This window comes from Periophthalmus magnuspinnatus, chromosome 17 (assembly GCF_009829125.3).
Source record: "Periophthalmus magnuspinnatus isolate fPerMag1 chromosome 17, fPerMag1.2.pri, whole genome shotgun sequence".
In the NCBI taxonomy this organism is placed as follows: Eukaryota; Metazoa; Chordata; class Actinopteri; order Gobiiformes; family Gobiidae; genus Periophthalmus; species Periophthalmus magnuspinnatus.
This window is the reverse complement of record NC_047142.1, coordinates 5,489,010-5,514,543: the sequence shown is the minus strand read 5'-3', so window position 1 is coordinate 5,514,543 and position 25,534 is coordinate 5,489,010. Positions and strand designations below refer to the sequence as shown.

The window sequence follows — 25,534 nt, the reverse complement described above, 5'->3', positions numbered from 1 at the left end:
CAGATTTGGCAGGTGGACAGACAAACAGAGCTGGTGTTTTAGGATGACAGCTGATTACAGAGATGATTACAGACATGACACCTTTAATGCCGTTTCATTGGATTGACAGGGTTAGGCTTGGCTCCAGCTCACACGTCTCACAGCTCAGGCAGAAGGAGGGTCAGTGTGTCACACATATATATCTAATATGACACACACACTGTGTAAATCAAACACACTATTTGCTTTCATGCTGCCCCCTGGGAGATACAGAATGCCGTACCATTATGCTAGCCATGGCGAACCTATTTCCTCCTGCAGTTAGCCTGTCATCAGGGCATTGTGCTGTATTGTCTGGGAGAGGCCTAAATGGGCTCCTTTCACAGGCATTTTCAGGTACGGTCATGGAAGAATGGAGAGGATATTCATATCACATTTCAATTGCTGAGAAAACAGAGCTTTGGACAATGCACTGCACACACACACATATATACACACACACATACCCCCACACGCGCACACACACACACACGCAGATATACACATACACACACACACCCACACACACAGACCAGGACACACACATACAGACACACACACAGACACCCACACGTACGTACACCCCGACACACACATACACACACAGAGGTCTTCCTCTGTCAAACAAACCAGGAGCATCGCACATTCAGGCTTCCAGTGATTTCCTCCATCTTCTCCCAGCAGACTGGATTCCATTACAAACGCCTGTCTGTTCTTTTAGCCAGGCACAAGCAGCAGCTGCACACAGAACAGACGCACACTTCATCCTGGGTGTCCTCTACACTAACGCATCACTAGAGAATCAGTTGTACATGAACTACACTCATTACACTGGAGATTTTCACAACTCTAATAAATGTGAAACTGTAGAAGAATAAATACAGTATGTGGGACGTATAGAGGAGACAGTTGAAATGGTTTGGACATGAGGTTTTCTGAACATGTCCTAATAATAACGATCTTTGACTAACTGTACAAAGCCAGCTCTCGACTCTAAGTTTAAGACTATGGCACATCTGTGGATCATAAAGTCTTTCACATCTTCATAACCACAGCCAATACGCTCCATTACATCGGTCTGCTAAGGAGATAGACAAGTCTGGAATGGTGAGAACGCCAGACCCGCTGCGTCGTGCCCTCCTAATTGGGCTCCCGCTGATCCGGTCCATACTTATTGCCAATTATCTGTCAATTAGCCACGTGCTGATGTCACTGCAGTGGGGCCAGTAAACCAATCAGGAGCGGCGAGGAAATGGCCATCCATACTAATAGACCAGTCAAGTGTCAGACGACGGGTGAGCGGCGGTCCCCTCACAGGCCTCTGGGTCCGTGCGTTTAGTTCAGTCGCAAAACGCTAACGGGAATCGGGCAATCAGAATCAGACGGCAGCGGAGGTGTCAGTTTGGTTTCAGATCTAACGCTGCTCGGTGGGGGAGGTCGACTTAACCCCAAAGATGGAGGCTCTGGTGAGGTGTCCCATTTCGAAAAGAGGTTAAAGAGTCCGTCATATGTGGAAGAGTAAAAAGTGATTTATACGTCCTTAGGGATGAGTTGGGAATCGCAGGGTCCCTCACGATTCAATATGGCTCAAGTTACAATAACACATACATAGGCTGTGTCCTTCTCTCAAACAGAAAACACTCTGTTCCACCTTGTGATGTCATGTGGCAATCCAGGAAGTGCTCCACCGTGGTTTTAAACTCCACACACCTTCACTAGAATCATTTGGATGATTTTCACCTTGGAATTGCCAGTCTCTATTGAACTACCATATTTTACAGACTATAAGTACTCCAGAGTATAAGTGGCACCAGTCAAAATTGCATAATAATGAAGAACAAAACATATAAGTCGCACTGGACCTCATGTGTCAAACTCAAGGCCCGCGGACCAAATATGGCACTCCACATCATTTTATTTGGCCCTCGACAAGGTAATTTAAAAGGTATGATGGTCTTAAAATCTCAATTTATCAGGAGATGCGCAGTTACACAGACATATTTGTACATCTAGGCAAATGGATATGTAATATTTGTAACTTGAATGAGTAATAAATACAGAAAGAGTAAAAAAAAAAATCCCCCAAAAATCCAAGACCAAGAACAGCCGTTTTATCTTTAAAGACAAGTTATAATAATAATGCAATGGAGAACAACAGGTTGAATATCAGTACATCACGCTAACGTAACACATTTATATTTATTCAGCGACATGAAGCACAGACAGAACTGAACACGTGTCTGGTTTGTTAACGTAAGATATTAACAGTTAATCAGATAAATAAAGTTAAATCATTTACTCTGGATCTCACTCCAAATCACTAAATTCAGTTAATTCTTCATCCTCGGTGTGGCAATAACAAAGATGTGACATTATATATTTTAATAATTTCACATATAATTCGCGTCTGAGTATAAGTCGCACTCCCGGACAAACTGTGAAAAAAAGTGTGACTTATTTTCCGGGAAAAAAAGGGTTATTATAAAGGTTAAAAAGCATCAAACGTGTGTGAATGAAACAAAACACAACTCTAGGTATCGTTTTTAAATCTCACAATAGTCAATTTTGTGTAACATATGACCTTTAAACACTATCTTCACAAACATAACAGTAAATCCGACAAATGTACTGCATAAACAGGATTCCTTTCGGCTCCTTCCAATTGATTAATGTTGAAATAACCTTAGTCTTGTGTCATTTGAATGATTATTTATGAAAGGACGTTTTGACATTTTGTAGTTTTACATTCACAAAAACCCAGGACCACAAATCTTCCGTGCGTTTGCATCAAAAGAAACGATCCCTCAGACTCTCGCCTTGAAGACAAACGGCTCTGACCGGCGACACCTGTCATTCTGTCTCCACACTGTGACTCATGACTCAAACCCACGACACCGTCACCATCACTATCCATCTGCACAGGCTCCACCCGGGTGGAGTTGGGTTTTGGTGGACGTGGTAAGAGGGCACGCCGTAAAGCAAGTCACTTCTTTTCAATAAAAACCTAAAAAAAATAAATAAATAAATAAATCACAATGTTTTTGGAAATGAGACGGTTTTGCAAATTTCAGATCAGATTTTGTGTGTTTTTAATGTGTAGGTCAACAGCCAATCGTTCTGTCAGTAAAAGACGTCTGACTTGTAAGAAAAATATCAAATGGATTCCTTTAAAGTCTTTCTTGATACAGATAATGATGATTTTTTTTTTTTTCCATATTGACCAGTTTTAACGCAGGAGTTTAGAATGAAATACAGAAGGAGTAGTAGTAGCAATAGTAGTGGTAGTAGTCATCCTGGTAGTAGTAATAGTAGTGGTAGTGGTGGTGACAGTATTAGTAGTAGTAGTAGTAGTAGTAGTAGTAGTGGTGGTAGTAGTAATAGTAGTTGTTGTAGTAGTAGTAGTGCTGGTAGTAGTAATAGCAGTAGTAGTGGTAGTAGAAGAAGCAGTAGTAATAGTAGTAGTAGTAGTAGTAGTGGTAGTGGTGTTGGTGACAGTAGTAATAGTAGAAGTAGTTTTAGTAGTAGTCCTGGTAGTAATAATAGTAGTAGTAGTGGTGGTAGCAGTAGTAGTAATAGTAGTAGTTTAAAAAATCCAATAATAGCAGAAAACCCGGTGTGTGTTTCTCGTGATTACTGAGTGGTGTGTGTACCTCGTGGATATTGTGCAGTGTGAGTACCTCGTGGATAAGTAAGTGGTAAGTGCACATCACAGCCGCTTTGTCAACGCCAATAAGTAACAGCATTTGTACGTTTACTACTACTGTATACTTTCAATCAATGACAAAAACACAACACACACAAACGCAATGAAAGAAAAACTCACAATGTTAATAATTTCGTTTATTTTTTTTATATAATTCTGCTGAAGTATGGTTGAAAAGCAATGTCTGACTTTCATTGGTTAAAGTACATAGAATTTTTATTTATTATTACTTTTGTCCGATTCAAGTTATTTCCATGACCATTTGTGAGTTACTACTGGCCTGAGAATCAAACCCGCAACCTTCACGTTAAGAGGCAGGACAACAAACCAATCAACCACCCTCAGCTAGCAACTCCTTTTTTGTTTTGTTTTTGTTTTAAATGGTCCAGCACGCACAAAACACAGCTCGTTTAAGAATTAGACGACTCAACTGGTGTGAAGAACAAAAGGGTAAAGGCCTCAGTTCCTGCTTGACTTGGCTTTAGTTCTACTGCACACACTGTATTGACATTAGCGCAGGTTGAAACATGAAGCTGTCCAAAACATCCTCAGGGAAACTGTAGAAAAGAAACACTGGCCCACCTTCAAAACTGTATTGTGTTCACCTTTCACTGATTTTTAGTGCTATTTTTCCATGCTTTTTTACAGCATCTGAATGTGCATCGTGTTCTTCGTCCTGATTGGCTGTTGGACTGTAGACCATTGTCCATCAGTCTCCTCCGTGCCGTGTCTCCTGTACAGTACAGAATGTGTTCAGACAAATTTACATAAACGTTGGATCGCAGTGTGACTCTGAAGTGCTGTACGTTTGCAATTTGTTTTCTCCCCGACAAAACCCACAATGTCGATGAAACGTTCTGCACCGACAAAGACGCCTACGAAGGTTTGAACTTTGAGAGAGTTTAAATAAGAGAGGCCTAAACCAGGACTAAACCAGTACTAAACACCAGGATTAAACCAGGTCTAAAACAGCTCTAAACCAGGACTAAACACCAGGATTAACGACGACTAAACAAGGATTAAACAAGACTAAACCAGGACTAAACAAGGATTAAAACAGGACTAAAACAGGATTAAACCAGAACTAAACCAGGACTAAACAATATATATCATCTCAAAATAAATTTTATGAGTGATTTAGAAACGAAATAAATGATTTGTGGCGTGTCTGAACACATCGACACAGAGAAACAGCTCATCCAGTCCCAAAAAGCACACGAGAGAACTGCATACATACTGTTTTATACCGTTTCATTTGCCTATAACAGCCAAACACTGGCAGCCACATTACTTTTTAGAGCTAGTGAGGAGCTAACGGCGCTGTTTACCCAACCAAAACAACAATTCATTTGTTTTAGTCAAACCCTCGATGTTGTTTCTCGCCACTGAATCGGTCTCTGTGCCATTTTTACACCTGAAATGTACGATTCAGTGAAACAATGTTCTGAATCACATGGATAAGATAAAAGATAAGATTAACCTTTATTTGTCCCATAACGGGGAAATCATATTGCTGCAAGTAAGTTCAGCAGTGGAATAGGAAGCACGCTATCAAAATCAATATAAAAATCTCTTAGAATAGACAAATAAAGTACAATGTTACGATTTAAGACGCCAGATTATGAAATACAAACATTTAAGAAGGTGGACCAGCGTTTGTACTACACAGTTTTCTTTGAAGATGGGTTGAGCTGTCTTACACGCTTAATAACGGCTCTAAGAACCTCCGCGGCTTCATCACGTGCAGCAAAATTTAATTACAGGAATTACACGACCTTTATCTGCTTTTAATCTAGATCTACAGCCACACACGCAATTATACCATTTCAGAGAAGCGGGATTACTTTTAAGTTCATTGATTGTAAAAGGGATTGCATCTATTTGGACTGTGGGCAATTTATCACGTTTGAGATTGCAATAAAATGAGATCATGGCGCGTGTGCTTGTGACAAAGTTAACTCTTGTTGCAACGGTTAACCACAGAGGGCGCTCCACCTGTTACAGCCATTACTCACAGTGCAGTATCTCCGTCACTTCAGCTTTTAAAAACCCGTATTATGCTGTTGTCTGATCTGTTATAATGATGTTTCCTCATCACAAACCGACCTGGAGTTGTGTTTTATTTCATGCACATGTTTAACACACAAACTGCCTATTTACACTGAGTTTTTCCTCTCAAAAAGATGACATCACAAGGTGGAACGGTGTGTTTTCTGTCAGTACAGGAAGTGCTACAATGAGTTTTTAAACTACATACAACTTCACTAGAATCATTTCTACACTTGAATTGCCGATCTGTGCTGAACTAAAGGTAAAAGTTAACTTGAAAACTGCCACTTCATGACATCACAAGGTGGAAGAGAGCATTTTGAGAGTTGGAGATATAGACAGACTAATAATAAAGTTACTCAAACATGTGTGAATTAAACAAAACACAACTCCAGGTGTGTTTATGATGAGGGAAGAACATTAAAACAACTTAAAGCTCACAAGATTTTGCATAATATAGGACCTTTAAATTTAAAAAAGTTACTTAAAACAAAAGCATAGTTCAGTCTAATGTATTCTTTCACTGACTGCAGTAGTCTGGGTTTATGTGTCAGATTCTCCTTAAGTATGTAGACTGAGCACTGAGGAGTGTTGTCTCCATACTAAAATTTCAAACTCAATTTTGATCCTAAACTCAATACTCAATACTGATTGCGATACAACAATAGTAATAACAAAAACACTTAGGCTTTTAAAACTTTCTTTAGACAATAGAATGTGATTTTCAACATTAAATCCTAGTACTTTCTTTAAGTTCCCATGTGGCTTGTAATCTCTCAGTCGTCCTGGTATGTTCTGTAGTGGTCCAGGGGTGTATACTAGTCTATGTGTCTTATACTTCTTCTGAAACAGCTCAAGATCATTCTAAAGCTTCGGGAAAAGATCATTTCTGTCCTGTGAATGTGACTTTTTAGTATCGATACCTGCTCAAATGAGTATCTATTTTCCACACAAGTTTTAGTATCAATTACTGTTTGATTTTCATCACTTTTGACAACTGTAGCACTTAGTTAAATGCATATCGTCCTGCCCTGCTTTGATTGACACGTGTAGGTGTCCCACACGCAGACTCACATCCTACACTCTTACAACAGTCTATTTGAATAATCCTGTGTCAATAAAGTGTCAGGAGCGTTTGAGAAGAAGTGGATTTCTGGTAGAGTGCCGCAGAACAGCTGTAAAACAGGCAGGAGAAGCCTGTAGAATTAGGCTGTGTAGGAGCGTTTGTCATTTTGACGTAGCATCAGTTGACTGCAGCACAGCGCGGTGGTGTGGAGAACACACTGCACATCTGCTCGTTCCAGACTTTATTTAAACACTACCTCAGTGCAACCCCATATGAGTGACAGGCAGAGGTTCATTCACTTTTTACTAAAGACTGGAAAGATAAGGTGGATGTTTTATTTAGGATTCAGGGTGATGAAATGTTAGGAGCGTAGCCATTGCAATAAATATAAATAAATCTGTTTAGAATGTTTAGAATAGGCAGAAGTCCTCCATAACATGAAAAGAACATGCTTGAACTGTGAGAAAAATGCTCTCTCTGTTAAGCAAGATGTACTTTTGAACATGTAACTTCATTTAACAATAAGAATATTTTATACTGCTCGTCATTATACTATACACTGGAGCGTAATCTATTTGCCATGTGCCCCTATAGCCCCCACAAATGGATTCAAATGGACTAAGTTCTTCTCCCAGACTTCATTGTCAACGTGCTGAGTGAGTGTCTAACAGTGTGTGAAGCTCACATCAAACACAGGCCTCATAAATGGCCCGGGTCTTTAGACGGGGAGGGCTCAGACTTCATAAGAATAAGTGATGAGGAGGGAGGGACACTTCAGAATGGGATACAGATTAGTTACCCTTCAGTGCATCTCTTCACACGTCCCATTTGTGTGAGAAAAAAAAAAGAAAAAGAAATGTCAAATAATGCTTCAGATTTAAATGAAAAACATAGGCATCAGTCAGGACCACGTACTGGGCGTCGATGACTCCGCACCTTTGGAATGTCAACGTGACTGACGGAACTGAACCTGACTTCAGAGCCAAACAAACACGGAGGTGGAGCTCGGTCGGCAGCGGCTGGTGCTGAGAAATCAAATGTACCAGGGGGTCTTTAAGTCAGCGTGGATACAGACAGTGTGTTTTCAGTGACTGGATACACAAGTGTTTTCTACAGCTTCACAGAACAACACTGGAACAATTATTTTTACTATTAACATTTTACAATTGTGTTGGGCAAATGAAAATGTAACAGAACTTCTGCAGCTGTTACATCCAATGAAAGTGTCTCTCAAATACCTTAATGTTTTTGAATTAACAGGAATATTCCACAGTACAGCATTAAACTGATATATCATATACCACACTTGTCAAACTCAAGGCCCACGTGACAAATGTGGCCCTCCACATCATTTTATGTGACCCTCGACAGGGTAAATTAAAAGGTATGATGGTCTTAATCAGGAGATACAGTTACACAGATGTATTTTTACATCCAGGCAAATGCATATGCAACATTTGTAACTTGAATAAGTAATAAATACAGAAACACTTTATTCACAAGTTAAAAAAGTAGTTAGATTTATTTTACATCTGGCCCTTTGAGAGCAGCCATTTTGCTGATGTGGCCCTCGATAAAAATGTGTTCAACACCGCTGTCATATACTGATATAAACTGATATATCTTGCATTTTTTTCAATCAAAGGTTGTTTTACTGCTACAAAACTACCTTGAAAAACATGCATTTTTATTATGAGCAGGGTCACCTCTCCATAGATCTGACCTATAACTTGGACTGCAGGTGTCACCTGTGTCTCCATGGAGATACAATAAGTTTAATGCCATGATGTGGATATGTAGAAGCAGAGCATTCTTCCAAACCTCCTGGTCAAAGTCAGATCTCGTGGATCTTTGAAACGGAGCAAGGCCGGGCCTGGTCAGTGCTTGGATGGGAGACCGCTGGGAATTCTAAGGGCCAATGGGGCAGATTGGCAGACCCAGGGCAGCTGTGGCTACAACAGTATCTTATAATCACAGAATATGGAGTGAATGAATAATGCAGGATATTGTAAAGTGACTTTGAGTGTCTGAAAAAGCTCTGTATAAGACGAGTGCATTACTATTAAACACATGTACTTAGATCCAATAGCAGCATAATTCATAGCAGCCAATAATCCCCAAAATGTACTAAAAGTAGTCTGCACCGACCCGCTTTAACTTTCCCTCCCAATCTTTAGACCCATTAATCTTTAAGTTTGAGGTCAGCAGAATTAGTCAGATGAGAAGAACTTCTTTCCAAGTGAAACTTTCATGAATTTTTCACACTATATATACGCACTCAGACTCTCCAATTATCTTGCGGTGAATAGATCTTTACAAAAGGCAAATTCGGCTTCCCAAAGATAACAATGAGGACATATTTTTATATATATACACCGAGGGCCTGCCGTGCTTAAGAGTTAGCATATGCAGACTCCTCATTAGCAGAAATAGCATCGCAAAAAAAGCATATATGTCTATGTTTTGTGTTCAAAGTAGTCTGAAACCTCATCGTTCTGTTCATCAGCGGTGAAACTCGCATAGTATTTGTAGCACGTAGCATTTTCTCGTGCATCAATATTATTATGAATTACATTTGCTAGGTGGAAGTGACCTTGGAGCGCTTTATTAAAATGGCTACAGGAAATAGGGCGCTATAACTATTCATGGAGGGGAGGAGAGGTCAAAGGGTCAGACGGGATTCAGACTGCTGGGAAGATTAATCAAAAGCTATATACTCAGACAATAAAACAATCTATGTGCAAAGATCTCCAAAAGTAATGCATATATTTTGGTACGGGGGTCACAAACGGGCCAAGGAAGAGTCCGTCTGTAAATAGTCAAGAGAGAACCGTACAAACTTGTATCACTAGTGGGCAGTAATGGAACAAACAATTTGATGTGGATTCTTACTGAAAGTCTTTAAGTCTTAAATCATGAAACAACAAATTCATTTTAAGCTGTTTGCATTGATCCAGAGTTATTCCTCACTTACCTCATGCATTTCGAGCATCCTAATTATTCATTCAGATACCAGTGCAGAGTTTTACCGTGGCAACTAGCATGCTAATACACATTTCCTATTATCAGCCGGTGGAATGCTTTCTAATTAGACGCAGACAGAGCGCAACTGACATATTTGCACCTCAAGACCTGCTTATACAGTTTATCTGTACTGGGGCAAGACAAAAGCTCAAATACGTGGGACCGCATCAGGTACAGGACGTTTAAAGCGGACGTACTCTACAAAATGGACTTTTCAGAGCTTTTAACCATGTTCGAGTTGTTTCCTTTCAACATTTATTCACTCAAAGTTATATTTGGAGTGATTCGTGCACATTTGAGTCATCTTTAATCGCCATATTGCTATTCAATCCCAGTTTTGACCACCTCCACTGTGATGTACGCACTTCCTTCTCCAGTTTTATTTTCCTGCATGAAAACAAAAAATCTGCGGCTCGGTAGAGGTGATCACTCCTGTTTTCTAACGCGGAAATCAGCGGACTTATTTCGTTTATTAAGCTGTTTTAGTTGAATATTGCGATTTAAAATGTGCAAATTATAACATACTGATCCATGTGTGTCATAGATTATAGTTATAGCAGACACAAGCGCAACAGTCTTCTTTAAAGAAACTAAAAGATTCCAAATTACAACTTTATGATTCAAATGTATGAATCCAGAAACGAAGTAACCACAGACATTATTCAATAAGATTAAACAGTGAAGAAAACTACAGTTGATGAAATAAAATGGCATTGTTCACTTTAATCTCACATGCAAATAGATATAAACCCGTAATACAGAAATTTCTCCTTGAATCACACTTTTCAAAGGTCTTTTGGAGCCTGTTTTACTATGACAGTTTAGCTGGACTCCAGACAGTCCGGCGACTCGCGAGGTCCCAGTGCTGTCCACTCATTTCTCATTACCCTCTGTACTTCTAATCAATAGTTAATTACCTCCAAAACGTGCTCTCCTTACCCTGCTGTAGTGGGCAGCGCTGGGCACGCTCAAATTTGCCTGGCTGAAAGATGGAGCGTTACACCGGGTTAAAACTGTCCTCCCACCACTGATACTTATCGGCCTATCAGTGCCCGCGCTAGTCCACTCTGCACCGTGCTCGCTCCGTTTCTCGCTCAGTTTTTCACGCTAGACATCGCGGCACCAACAGTTTGTAGTTTGGATCCATCTTGTAGAGAAAATGTTCGATAACGTAATAGTTTTTGGTTAGTAATGAGAGGAGCAGGACGCAGGTGGATGAATATACGGGGGTTTGGGAACGTCGTCGTAGCAATTAACGATTCAAAACAAAATACTGCTTCTGAACTATGACAGGAAACGCAAATTTATAAATAGGTTGTTTGTTAAGTAACTTGTTTTTTCGCATATTTTCTGCTGTTGGCTTTACTAAACTGGAAAGATGAAAGCGTGGAATTGGGGGGAAGAGTAGGAGGAGACATACAGTTAATGTTTAGCAGCATACGATGACAGGATTGACTTGCGATCACAATTTATTGGTCAATTTAGGTTAAGGTTTGGGTTTAAGTTGGGCAAGTAGTATTTATGGCAGGGTGACTAGACTTTCAAAATTAAAAAGTGGGACCGGATGGGATGTTTGGTGTAAATAAAATGGTGAAAAGAGAGCACAACATTGTCCGTTCTCAACTTACTCGCGTCAGTCGTAGTTTGAGGGACTTCTGTTGGTGCGTTTTCTTTGCCTTATGCTCATTTTCAAGCATTGTTTCCTGTATTTTAACAACAAATGATAATATATTGCGCCGTTTATTGCCAGCAGGGATCAAATTGGTCAAAAATAAGGACACCTTTCTTGTATCAAGCTGAGACGAATTACTGGTTTTGGACAAATCTACTGAGAACTGGGACTGTTGCGGGTCGATACTGACGTCTGTAGAGATCGACCGATATGGGTATTTTCCAATTATGTCGTTTAAAATGACTACAAACTCACCCACAGCCCTATATTACCACAGACCGATAAGCTGCTGTTAGGAATTTGCACTGAAGTGTTAAAATAAACTCTTTCGACAGCAGGTTGGCCAAAACAAAATATGGGCCTGTGCTGATTTAAGTCTGAAAGTGCAAATACAAGCCCGACATATTGGCCATCTCATATATATTGGTCTATCTTTAGCCGTCTGGTCTAAATTACGGTTACGTTTAGGATCAGTCCCCATGAAATGAATGTATATCAATGTAATGTAATGTCGCCTAAAGCATAAAACCCTATAGTAGTAACGTTATAAAAGGTGATCCCTGGATGTCACTGTGTCCTAAAGCGGGCAGCAGCGGTGGCGCTTTACTCATTGATAATTGCTTTGGCTCCAGGCTGAAGCCCTAAGCACTCCACCTCATTTCCTCTCCGCACATCAAAGCTAGGTGTGTGCGTGTTAGCGTTTAGCACTTTCGTATTTGTGCTAGCGTTGTGCGTGTGTGTGTATGTGTGTGTACTTGTGTGCGTGTCAGGTCCAATGAGAAACAGCCTGTGGAGGAGTGGACTTTTATTTAACCAGAACGGAGGCTGCTTCGAACTCCAGAGTCCGTAATTTCAGACCTATTAACTCAGTGGCTTTAATTCCTCCAAGTACCAGCCTCAGCTTCCTCTGGGCAGCTCATTTACACTTAAAATGCAAAATTATCTCAAAGTTATTTTTAGCTTCTTTCTGGGCTACTGGCAACTTCCTATATAGAACGTATATAAGATCTGGGGGCGAAATAACGCAGTAACATGCACAAATAGGTAGAACAAAGATATAAAAGAATCCGATTTGCTACATAAATACGTTTGATGATTTGATTTGAAGCTTTTGAGTTAATCGGAAATACCACGTTAGAGTAAAACAAAAAAATAATCTAGAAAAAAGATGCCAAACTTGTAGCCAGTGCATGTCTGGTTCTAGTAACTTGCCGTGACCTCTGACCTCTGCGGGCCTAAAGGCTAAGCTGTTGGGCTTTAGGTTGAATGAAATGGCTCTGTGTCAGCTCGCAGACAGATCTAATTAGAACAATCATAAATGAGTCTCTTTGTTCCAACAGTCAGACATGTCTAAGAGCCGCTCCTCTGGCAGCGCTGGCTTCATCAGAGACAGGCTCACGTTTCATGTTTTCCCTCCGCAAAGCCCCATAATGCTTCATAAATGCAGCTGTTTTTAACTAAAATGCAAGAACACTGTGGGTTAAGGAGGGCACGAGGGGAAAAAATTGGTGAAAAGTTCCCAGGCAGGTTGAGAAATTTCACCCCAGAGTTCAAAAGTGTTATAATTATTTTTAAGAAGTTGAAATATACATAAAAAGGGCAAAACTAAGACTTTTTGTTGTTGTGGAAAATGCTGATTTCTTTCGAATCCAGGCTCAAAACAGTTCTTTTTAGCTGTGCATAAGATTGAAAGGTTTTTATTTTGCATTTTTTCTCCTTTAATGTCAATTTTATGATGATTTTTTGTGATTATTAGTTTTGATTTGTTGTACTGTGATTTTAATGACTTTTTTATTCTTTAAAGCATTTAAACTTGCCTCGCCACTGTGTAATTTTTCTGGCAAAGTATCTGGCACTTTCTTGTCTCTGAGGAGATGTTTTTGCTTTGTTTGGAATGTTCCACAGTCTGGCATTAAACTTATCCGTTTCCATGGAGACAAACTGATGGCACCACCACGCGCTTATATTTTTAAATGTCTTTTTTTTTTTTAAGCAATAAAAACACCTGTAATTGAATCATTTCAAGACAGACAGATAGAAAAGTTACATAGTGCAGCTTTAAGTCAAACGGCAAAGAATCTAAAATGATAATTGATAAGGAAGATAGACTTTTTTATGGTAAACGGTCACAATTTTATATAGCGTTTCCATTTTCAAGGCACCGAAAAAAACTTTATATCAAGGAACCGCTCGCACACACATTCAGGGAACATAGACACTGAGGTGGGTTAAGTGTCTTGCCCAGGGACACAACAACAGCATTCATCTGTTGGAGCTCTGTGGATCTGACCGCTCAACCAATGATGTTTACGTCTAGAGCGAGATTCGAACCGCCAACCTTCGGATCAGCGGACCAACCAACTGAGCTACTGTCCGTCCTTTATGATGTCCCCATTACAGACCTGCTCTAAACACTGAAGAACAGACTCAGAGTATCAGCCGTGATGTCCGCACTTAAGAGGGAGACGGCTGGTCACGGTAGGTGTAATGGCGTTCTAGGGTCTATACGCTAACAGACAAATGAGCCTCAATAATCAATGTTTTCTGTAAGCCCCTGTAGAAATATCAAAGCGTGTCCCATTTCCTGCTGACTGAACAACTGTCACCCAATCCCATGGACAGGTGCTAATGGAAGCGGAGGGCCCAAACACCAAGGAGAAAAAGCACATTTTTCACACCTCCGTCCTCCAGTGGTACGGAAGCCCAGGTCACTGCGCCCAATCAATTACAAGCACTGCCGTTTTCCACTAGGTGTGTCTGAAGGGCCATCCCATCCGACAGGGAACAAGTCGGCTGGAAGGAGCAGAATGGAAAGAGTTTTTCTGTCTGCAAAAGCAATAAGCCAGAGAAAAGAGCCTTGTAGTTTTCAAAAGGTGGTCCACGAAGATCTCACGGAGAATTAGAACTATATTTGTAATGTTGATTATAAATGAATAAATGACCCATGTTTAGGTTATAAAAGCCAGAATTAGACCTTAACAGATACAAAAGAATTGAGAAATGCTGAACCTGAAATAAACTTGTACTAAACCGAAGTTAATCTAACTCATAACCTACATCTTCAAAGCTCAAAATGCTCCGTTCCACCTTGTGATGTCATGAAATGGTAATTTTTCAAGTTAAGAGCTCCTTTTACCTTGTGTTTAGTAGAAGATTGCCAATTCCTGAGCTGAAATTATCCAAATGATTTTAGTGAAGGTGTACAGAGTTTAAAAACACAACACAGAGGAGCACTTCCTGTATTAACACATGACATCACAAGGTGGAACGGAGTGTTTTCTGTTTGCGAGAAGAACCGTGTGTGTTAAAACATGTGTGAATGAAACAAAACACAACTCCAGGTCTGTTTTTGATGAAGGAACAGCCATATAACAGCGTATAACACAGCGTAGTATGAGCCCTTTAAGGTCTACTGGTCAAAGAAACACACAACTCCATCTAAACCAGGACGGAAAGCGGTGATTCTCATTGTTGAGGCTTAAATGTCTCCGCTCTCTCTCCTGTGCTGTACTTCTCATGTAGCTGAAGCCGAGCACTGTACTCTGCCTGAGATGGGTCTGATAAGGGTGGGCCTTATCCTGGAAACAACCACCTGCTCCGATAGGGGCCATGCACCAACGGAGAACAACACCACTGATAACATCTCCTCAGCAAATCCTCCGCACTGCGATGTGTGAATGCACATGGAAACACCGCATGGACAGGATGAGGGCGAGGTAATAAGGGCCCGAGTGGAAAAGGATAGCACAGATGGTGGATGGTCAGACTTGTAACTTGTAATCTGGGGTAACTCAGATAACACTGCTGTACTGTAATGAAGGAAACATCATTTGGTACAATGTATTTTGAGGGAAATCGTTATTTTCTTTTGTCTGTGATATAGAATTCAAACTTTTTAAATAATTTATGCCACATTTAAATGGGCAAGTGGATTAGCCATTATCACCGGGAGCTGAAAAACATTGTCAATTTCTGCAGAATCAATGAGTAAAGCACTAAACTCTGCTAATCTGAGGTGAGATCTGATTTTATTTGTAAATCACATGTGACCAATGAGCTCCTTTGTTTCACATGTGTCACTGAAACAACACTGATCTGATTGGACAGAGCGATATCATTCTGGATTTGTCACACTATATTTTCTTATTTCATTATGTGAAAATGTGACTGATAAAGTTGTTATTATAGAGCCAGCAAAGATGTAAACGCCCCCTTCTGGTGAGACTTGCAACTACACATAAAAATGCGCTTTCACGGGCAAAAACATACGCTCAGTTTAATTTAATCATCCAAAAATAAATACAAAAATACTTTCAGGTCTCGTCTTTCTTTAACGACAACTGTATACGCGTTGTATAATTAGAGATGATACTATTTCACCCCAAATCCAAATAATAACTAAAGTAACATAAACACGAGAAGCGCTTGCCTGTCTTGTGTGTTCTCTCTTGTTCTTAGTCACCCTCACACTGAGATGCGCACAAAAGCACAAGAGCATAGCAGCCCCCTACCTGCACCCACCATCTGTCCTGCCTCAGGCTCCGAGTCTCTGGGGCGAGGTGAGTGGAGGAGGGACCGCGAGCGTGTATGTGTGTGTCACTCCGGTCTCCATAGGTTTACATTAGAACACTTGAACAGACGCGGAGTTCGATTAATAGAAAATGGAGGACAAACAACAACGAAGAGCCGTTTTTTTAAAAGTTATGTCTGGGTAGAATCAAGTTGCTAGAGGTAAATATGCAAAGTATTAGCTCAAGACGTGTCAAGGAACTGAGACTATCCCGCAATGGTGAATGTTCTTACCATTAGGAATGCCTTAAAATGTGTGAGGAATAACTTTGGACCACTGCAAACTGTTTAAAATGCAGTACAGAGCCTTAAATTTTCCTTGGTCTTTTAGGTGTATTTTACAACTATAAAACAAGAAATCATTTATATTTTTATTATACCACTTTCCGGCCACAATGTTCTGCCTAAAACTAATGACTAAACATCCAATCCCCTGATGGTCTCTTGTGTAACCGTGCACCGCTCTACATTTGGAGCTCCCCGGCCCGTTCGCTGTCTGCGGGCCAGGCTCGGCTCTGGGGGTCGTCATAGATGACTAGCTCACATAAGCTCGCTTTAACGCCGAATAGTCTTTCCTCTGTGGGCACCAGAAAGCCTCCATTATGGGATGAAGCCATGTCTGCGGCCCCTGCAAGCCATAACGGGCCCCGGCGCGCTCTCCTGCCAAGAGCGCACGCACCCAAATGTACCATACGGCGCAATATAAAACAAGTGGAAAATTGAAATCTACTTAAGGTGGTCCCAGGTTAGCAGTAGAGCCGGTGGCCAAAATACACTCAAGGATACAAACTTCTCTCAGTCTTTATAGCTTTTCCATCATGCTGCCTTAACTCCAGGGACCGCACTGTATAAGCTGATATTGTTATAACTTTATTTTCTTTTGGAATTGTGGAAAGACGTTGAAACGCATTAGAATCTGAAGAACTTCGACGCTTCCTTATGTCAATACGTGCATACTGTACATTAGCCTGGAAAATTGCACAAGATTGATTTCACTTAAGTGGTAGGACCGCTGCTAAACTTGACTGACCACTAATAAGCCAATAAGAGGCCATTTTCTTCAATTATCTTTGTATAAACGCAAGCATAACGCACACTAGTACAGCTGAAGAACTTGTACACACAGAAAGTACAGTGAATAGTCGTAGTTTTCAAGATGTTCCGCAGACGTTAACTTGTGTGTACTGTTATTTTTGTTGGATCTTGGTTTTAAGGCCTGGTTTTGGATGAGGGCTCAGGCAAATGGCTTCCCTGCAGGAGACACGTTCAAGTCACAAGTTGCTGTTTACTGCCAACAGGCCTAATGACTCATTAAACGCACAACTAGGGCTTTCTCTCTCTAAGTGGTTAATACGAGGCTTAAAAGTGAGGGATGTCGGGGGTTAGGACAGGAACTGGGGCCACAATTATGAAAGAGTACGGTACGTTTTAGTCCAATTAAAATGGAAATTAATCAAATAGAAAATATATAACAATATTTGACGTGTCCTTAATGGTACTGTGCATGTGTTTTCTTGTTATAAAGTTACATTTGTAGAGATATTTTTCGTAAAAGCTGTTTTTCTGATTCAACTAATTATAAAGCGTTTTATCGTTCACAAACCAGGAAGTGCACTGTTAGCATTTACTTTACAGTGATGGGAAAACTCAGCTCTAGTTTCTGAAAATTGAGAAAAATGCTGTGAATAATTATGATTTTAGGAAAACATTAGGAAAACCAGGGCTACATTCGGACCACCGCAAACCATCTAAAGTGAACCGGTTATTGTAAATAATCTCTCAACAGTAATAACTAAGTTTCATGTGTCTTGCCAAAGGACACAACAAACGCAATTAAAGTTCTAAACCACTGCGGAGGATCATCAAAACATTGTTTCACGGTGGTGAAAGAGCAAACATGTGCACAGCGCTTACAGACTGGTTTCAATTAGTTTTTCATTTATCACCAGGACAGAGCTTATGCCCCTCACTTGACCTGTCCTGTCTGGGGTTAAGATCTAATGGGAAGGGGCTATATTGTCTCCATATAAGCACGCACATTGATTACAAGCCAAGCCCCGAAAGCGTAGAGTGGGGTAAGAGCGTAAAATTGACAAAATAAAAAACAAACAACTTTCTCAATTACAAAAAACTCAAGAAAAAGGAGTCGTGGCAGTGGAAAAGTGTAAGACGAATAGACACAGCTGTGACCCAGAGCTCTGTAATGCACGATGCAAATACCTCCTCTAAGGGCGTGCCTTGCTCAAGGACACTCACGAAAAGAGGCTCTCCACTCTGCCCTCTAATCAATACCACAGCTCTGATTAATGTATATGAGGCGCGTGAGGCCTCCATATCTATGATCACTTATGATTTTATTTGTTTATACCGGGGCCAGGCCATATCTACCCACTCAGCCCTTGAGACCAATGCAATTATATGTACTTAAGTCGATGAAGTAGTTTTTATGATGCATTTGTTACCACTGAGGTTTCATTATGACTGAGGCAGAACCAAAACATCCATTTCCATAAAGGTTTCCTTGTACTGTCAATAGTGCTGTCCTGGACCCTGGATGGAGAGAGACGCAGGACGACAAGAGCGGATACTTCATGTGCTGCTTCCTTATGTCATAATGATATCCTTAACCCTAAGATATAAGATCAGATATCAGATAGCAGCTCCATTATAAATCGCATAAGATTAAGAGTAATATATTGAGAGCATCATCAGCAGAACATTCTACGCTCTTCCATATACTTAAAATTAACTATGGTTGGATCGGTTTAATGAAAAGTTATAGGCTTCTTTCTACAACCTGGTATTGGGTAATAGAAGGTACTGATACTTCACAGTGACATCCCTCTGTGTTCTGCATGTATGTCTATGGTGGAATGTTCAGCACTTATCATTATGACAGAACGCACAGATAAGTCGACCTAAGTTTGAAAACGCAAGAAAAAAAACACATTTTCAAGAGTCTGTGATCATTACGCCCGTTAAGGTGAATTTCAACTAAATTCACACATTAGCTAACTGAAAAACAGCTGGCTAATGCTAACGAACTTGTGTTATTTGACAGGGACTTGGTAACAAACTTGGTACAAACCAGCTCACGTGATGTAGATCCAGCTAAGTCAGTTTTTTATGGTCATTTGGTGGTAAAACAAAGCTCAGATTAAAGTTTATTTTGAGTAACAGAGCTTCAGACAGAGCAGTGCCCTCTGTTGGCATCACACCCCCAAGGAATGTTGATGACATCAGCTGCAAAGTATAAACTGACGAGGATACTTACAGCCGAAGTATTAATATTTAAACTTAAAAGGCTGGACTGGAGCGTGCCACTTTCATTACCTCAGAATACTATATAAACTAAACACTATGAACTGTACCAAGACACCAGTATCACAGTATTACTAATGTATAGCGGGAACATTTTCACGTCAAGTCCTCTGTTTACTAATGCATCCTATTAGCATCGCTCACTTTTACTGTAGTGTGTCATCCAAACCAAACCGACTATTCCCACAGCCTTGTTCAATTACAGCCTCCTCATTTGTAAAACACATAGAGAAAGTATCGTCTCTCCCTGACCTCCATCCTGTCTTTGCTGCTTATTTTATCTCACTGTCACTCCACCCTCCCACCCTCCCTCCGTCTCCACCATCGCAGCAGCGCCGGCGACTCCACTACCCCAGTTCTGTTAAATGAGCTGGCTTATCTGAGCCTAATTGGTTTAAGGGCAAACAGAAATCAGCAATGACTCCGTGCAAAGTCAAAAATCACTCCCGCCGTTAGCTCGAATGCAGCCGTGTACGTAGCAAAAGATAGGAAGATAAGCGCTAGAAAAAATATCAAAGTTAAAAACAAATTAGGGTGAGTGCGGAGCGTTTTCCGTAATGATATGCAAATCTCTATTTACAATCCTACACTCTGCATATAGGATGTTTTTGATAGTATCTTTGTGCAAGGGTGTTTGGATGTCCTTCTCGGTGTTGCATGTTTATACAGTAAGCAAATAAGTTCTAGGACAACGCCAGCACTCAATGAAACGCTCTGTTAGCTCAGCATCCCGACGCCGTACAGCACAAAACACCTCATAGCGCGAAACACCTCATAGCACGTCAATGTACAGGTCATCAGCTCTGCGATGAAGTGTGGGCTGCCACTGTACGGATCTGAGAACATAGCAGCCACTCTGCCATGGAACATATGAGTGAAGGTGTTGAGATGATGCAAGCGCACAAAGTATAAAGTTAAAGTACATAAAACACAGTACGCAGTCAAAGGAGACATGTAGTTTGCTTTACGAGGTATAAAATTTAGGGGGCTGTTCCAGAATGAGAATTGAATGCAAACGCTGTAATCTAAAGTTGTTCAGTTTGGTGAATTTTAGCTTTTCAATACAGAAATTAACACTAAATACTGAATACCAAACAATTTAACTGTTTCAGAACCTCAAACAGCTGAACTGCATCGCACTCACGTCAAGTCCCGCCCTGCACAAGAACAACAGACTTAACAAAATAAACACAAAGACCACCTATCTATAACTCATCCAAACATGAACATAGCTTTTATTCTCATAACAGTAGTAAGCTGTAGGTCAGACTTCTGTATTTGTTCATCTTCTTCTGTTTCACATCTTTGGCACAATCCTTTAGTCTAACCTTCCCAGAGGCTCCTAGCTTCTCTGTGAATGTCATTGCCCACTATGTAAACACCAGAACCTCAAATATCCAGCCACTCAGACGCAGCAATCTGGACCTGACTTTGATATCCTGTTGAAACCTGATGAGAACAAACAAAAAAACACCACTGAAGCACAGAGCACCAGGGGAGACAGAAATGTGTGTAATATTACAGAGGAAAGCAATAAGAACTTTATTTGAGCTTCTAATTTATGCTGTAATAAGGGCCCGTGAGTCCAGACTGAGCCATGTGTAATCCTATGAAGGGTTTATTGGCCAGCCAGAGCTATAACACTACAATAAAAAGAAAATGACATTTTACATCCATGATGCTGCTGGGATCTCCTCCTCTCAGCTGCCAACGTGTGAGGCTCCACGCCAGAGTGGCCCCTGTGGTGCCCCAGCGGAAATGAAAAACATGTTCAAATAGGAAAGTGTGGCCAGTGATGGATCCAAAGCCTTATGGGTGAGAAGGCATCAGGAGTAAACAGTGACTAATGTGCTGGTTAGACACTAGTACAGCACATTCAAACAGACCCAGCTTTTCTGAAATACACTGAAGTGATAAAGGAAGGAAATAAGAAAAGAAAATAAGAGCAAAGCAGGTCTATAGCATCATGTCGCAAGAAAACACTATAAACATGAAGCATTTGTCCTACAGCCTCTATTCTCCACCTGAAACTAATCCTGAAAGCAAACCTCCAGGCACAACATTCACACAAAGTTGCTGGTGGCGTAGATGGAGCCGGGTGACAGCGCAGAGAGTGAGGAAAAAGAGTGATAAAACTGCGCTACAGTGATCCACGTGTGCGCCAAAACACGCCGACAGAAACACGTCCAGTAAGTATCCAGCACAAGTGAAAATGAGCCGGTTTTTTTACCTTCCATCGCAGAGGACGTGATGACCAGGGCGCACAAGAGCGCACACAGATCCCCCGTCATGGCACCAGGCTGATATAGTCTCCACAGCACGGTTTCCCCCCCAAAAAAACACAAGTAGGAACAAGGCAAGGTGTGCGTAAAACAACACGAGAATATGTCCGTTTTCTCAGAGGCTAACCCCGCAACGAAGTGAGTCCCATCTCAAGCCCTAGTAAACAATGTGTGACAGCGTGCGCGAGGGGAACAGCCGAGTGTACCGGGGCTGAGGGGCGCGTGGAGCAGGAGGAGGAGGAGGAGGAGGGAGGGAGGTGGAGGAGAGAGAGAGAGAGAGAGGAGGAAGGGGGGCCCTGACACACAGCCCCCCATCGCAGAGCAGGAGCCAATCAGCGCGCGCGGTGCACAAACTCAACGAGCCAATCACACCGCGCACCGCTCCTCCCTGCTTCTCTCTCCAGCATTGTCAAAACACCAAACTTTTTCCCTTGACCTATTTGAGACAGTGGCCGCTCTATAGAAGAGAAATAGCACCCCCACATGGACTAAAGGCGTCACAGCAGCAGCTCCAGACACACATACACACAAGAGGCTCTGATTTTGGTCTACTAAAAGAGGCTTGTCTCTCATTGATCACTCCTTTTTCAGTTATTTAGCAACTCCAAAATAATAGAGTCGTCTCCGCGGTGTTCTTGGATTGGTCTCCGGGGAGTTTGTTGTCACGGTTGTGGGATAAAACAATGCAACAAAACTGTGTCACGAGAAATGAACGACAAACTGGAAGCAGATTATTACTAAATTGGACAAGATTAATGGAGAAAAAGTAGTTAAGTACAACCAGCAGATCACAATGCTACAAAGCTGGACATTTCTTTGCCAGATTCTCCATTTGAACCTTGCTCTTTACATCGGGAGCCGTGTCTGGCCCTGTCGCCTCTTTTACGAGAACCGTGCTGCGACAGATGGCTCCCCAGTCCCCAGTCCCCGGCGCAGGCAGAGGTGTGCGTGTTCCCGCCCGGTGTTGTAGCCCAAAACCATACACCTGTCCTGGATCCGATCTGCTCCCCTCCGGAGGTCCCTGGAGCCACCGCGCGGTACAGGGCTGTTCATCTTCAGTCTGAGTGGGACCGGTTTTACCCCGGGACATGGTCTGGCCTCATACTTCAGCCCTGTCCCCTGGTCGCCTCGTAGCCCAGATAATCCCACACATGCGTCACCTGTTACCAGCCTAACTCTGAACTAGTTATGGAACGCAAGCAGAACGATAGTAGCTTTATTGTAAATTAAGAACAATAATTAAATGTGGACCATGTAGCTTTTCTGTTGGAGGGGTTATACTTTCAATATTATTAGATACAGGCAGATGCAAAGTTATCAGTTAGATCTGTGGATAGGTGAGCGTACCGTCAGTAGGAAAGTATGTTTTTCAAGGTTTAAAAAGGTACAAATGTAAAATCTTCCAGCGAATGTGGGCAGTGAGCAAAGCTATGGCTCAAGATCTGAAGACGTGTCTCTGCTCCGGCCGGGTTGCACCGAGGACGGGTCAAATGCAGTGAAAGTTTAATAATAACTGGGGGATTGGTAAATTAACTTGTTGATTTGCAGGTGTTGACTGTGGTCTTTTTTCTTGTAAGAAGTGTTTTTGTTTGTTTGAGTAAAGCAAAGGATTAAACATTCTTTAACATCAAGGCACAATTATTTAACATTTCACTTGTGCCACTGAGCATTAACAACAGACCAGTGATGGAAGAAGTACTCTGTTTTGTTACTTAAGTAAAATTACAGATACTGGAGCAAAAAAATACTCAAGTAAAAGTAAAAGTATCACATGAAAAAAATCTACTTAGGTAAAAGAATTAAAGTACCTGTTTAAAAATCGACTTAAAGAGTAAAAAGCAACAGTTTTTCGCACTGATTTTGAGATCTATAATAAAGCTTCAAATGTAGTGATTTTGATACAGATTTGTGCTGAATTTGGTTCAACAGAAACAATTGAATCGATGGTTTTGTTTTTTGTTTTTTTTGTTTCTGGCTGTTTTTATTTGTATATTTTTGTTTGCTCAAATTATACACGTGTTAAAAATAAATCCCTTAGACTACACGTGTCAAACTCAAGGCCCCTGAGCCAAATGTGGTCCACTGCGTCATTTTATGTGGCCCACGACAAAGTAAATTAAAAGGTATGACTGTCTTAAAATATCAGTTTATCATTAGATACAGTTACACAGCCATTTTTTCATATCTATGCAAATCCATATGCAATGTTTGTAACTTGAATAAGTAATAAATATAGAAACGATTAATTAACAAGATTAAAAAGTAGTTGCATTTATTTTGCATTACATTTGGTTACATTTAGTTACATTTATACTGTCTTATATCTGGCCCTTTGAGAGCAACCAGTTTGTTGATGTGGTCCAGGGGAAAATGAGTTCGACACTCCTGCCATAGACTTTTCAGCCTGTTCAAAAATGTGGTGGAATAGAAAGTATAGATACTTGCTCTCAAATATAGTAAAAGTAAAAACTAGCAGTACCTGATTTTTCTACTTAAGTGCAGTACTTTACAACTTTTACTTTGTTATGTTCCACCACTGCAACTGACATTTATTATGGTTAATTGCAACCTGCATAAAAATTGCAATTTTAAGCTTTATGCCGGTGGCCCCATTCATAAACATGTTATACAAACCATCTTATTCCCTTTTTATCGCTATATCAATTTCACTGCTGCTCATTTGCAATCGAACAAACAAACCAACCATCACTGGGCAAAAGCTGAGCCCCAGAAAAAGCCCCACCTAAACCCAGCTCCACTGACTTCCCATAATATAAATCCCACATTTGGTATCAGATAAAGATGAATGATGTAATAATGTTTGAAATCTCCCTGTAGTGTTGATAAATGGCTGTGTGGTTTATGGTGTGAGGGCCAGCAGATGATGAGGGGCAGGCGTGTGGAGCAGAGGCAGAGGTGTCTAACAGGGGAGCGGGTCTGACGAGCACATTAGTCATTTTTAATAGTGCTGCGTTTGTGTCAGACGGCCCAGCACGGCCTCTGAGGCTGCTGCCCTGTCGTCCCGTGATGCAAGCACAACTTATTTTTCACCAGCCTGCTCCTCTTCACCTCTGGTCCGGAGAGGAAAGCAGTCTGCAAGATGTTTACCCATGGGAATTTTATGTCAAATACATTTAGATGAGCAACATATTTCTTATAAGGGAAGGCTAGAAACATCAAAAGCAGCAAGTTATATACGGTTTTGAGAAATTGTAATAATAGTACCAGTAGAAGTAGTGTTAGTAGTATTAGTTCCTTAATGGATGCTCTCACACCTATAGGCACATTGGCTATCACTATTGATTTCCTTTTGATTTAGGTCTGAGGACGGGGTTATAAATCAGAGTTAAATGATTTTTAAAGCCTCCATTCATAGTTGGATTGTATTTCCTAACAAAATTAACTCTTTAACTCCCCTCTGAACCCATTTCTTTTCTTTGGCTAAGATCTGTACCTCGCTATCTTCAAAGAAGGTTTTAGTGGCTTTGAGATGGAGATGTACAGCAGATTGGTGTTGGTACATTCTCTTGTAGAGTGGCTGTTTTGTTTCTCCAGTATAACGTTCACTGCACTGGATGGAGTAGACCACGTTGTTTTGTTTGTGGCTCGGGGTTTTGTCTTTGGGTGAACCAGTTTCTGTCCTAAAGTCCTATAGCAGCAATAGTAGGAAGCAGACATTTGAAGTAGGCCTCCTTATCAATCATGTTGCGTTCATGTGCACGTCGGGCAGTTTGGATGGGGATTTCTTCCAGGGGCGGCGCTTATTAACCCAACCCGTGTGCGCTGTATCTCTATCGGTTTAAGAAACTATTTCCTACAGGAGTTATCCC

General features: G+C 41.0%; 1 protein-coding gene across 2 annotated transcripts in view; it reads right to left on the bottom strand.

Annotated features, from left to right (window-relative positions):
- LOC117384992 (ephrin type-B receptor 1) overlaps positions 1-21,865 on the bottom strand; it is a 279,983-nt gene extending 258,118 nt beyond the window's left edge. The window contains exon 1 of one of the 2 annotated variants that reach the window (XM_033982197.2): positions 21,653-21,865. In XM_033982197.2, the coding sequence (XP_033838088.1) occupies positions 21,653-21,713 (61 nt within the window). In that variant the 5' untranslated portion in view covers positions 21,714-21,865. The remainder of the gene's footprint in view (positions 1-21,652) is intronic. The other variant, XM_033982196.2, reaches the window with a different exon arrangement.
- Between the last annotated feature and the right edge of the window lie 3,669 nt (positions 21,866-25,534).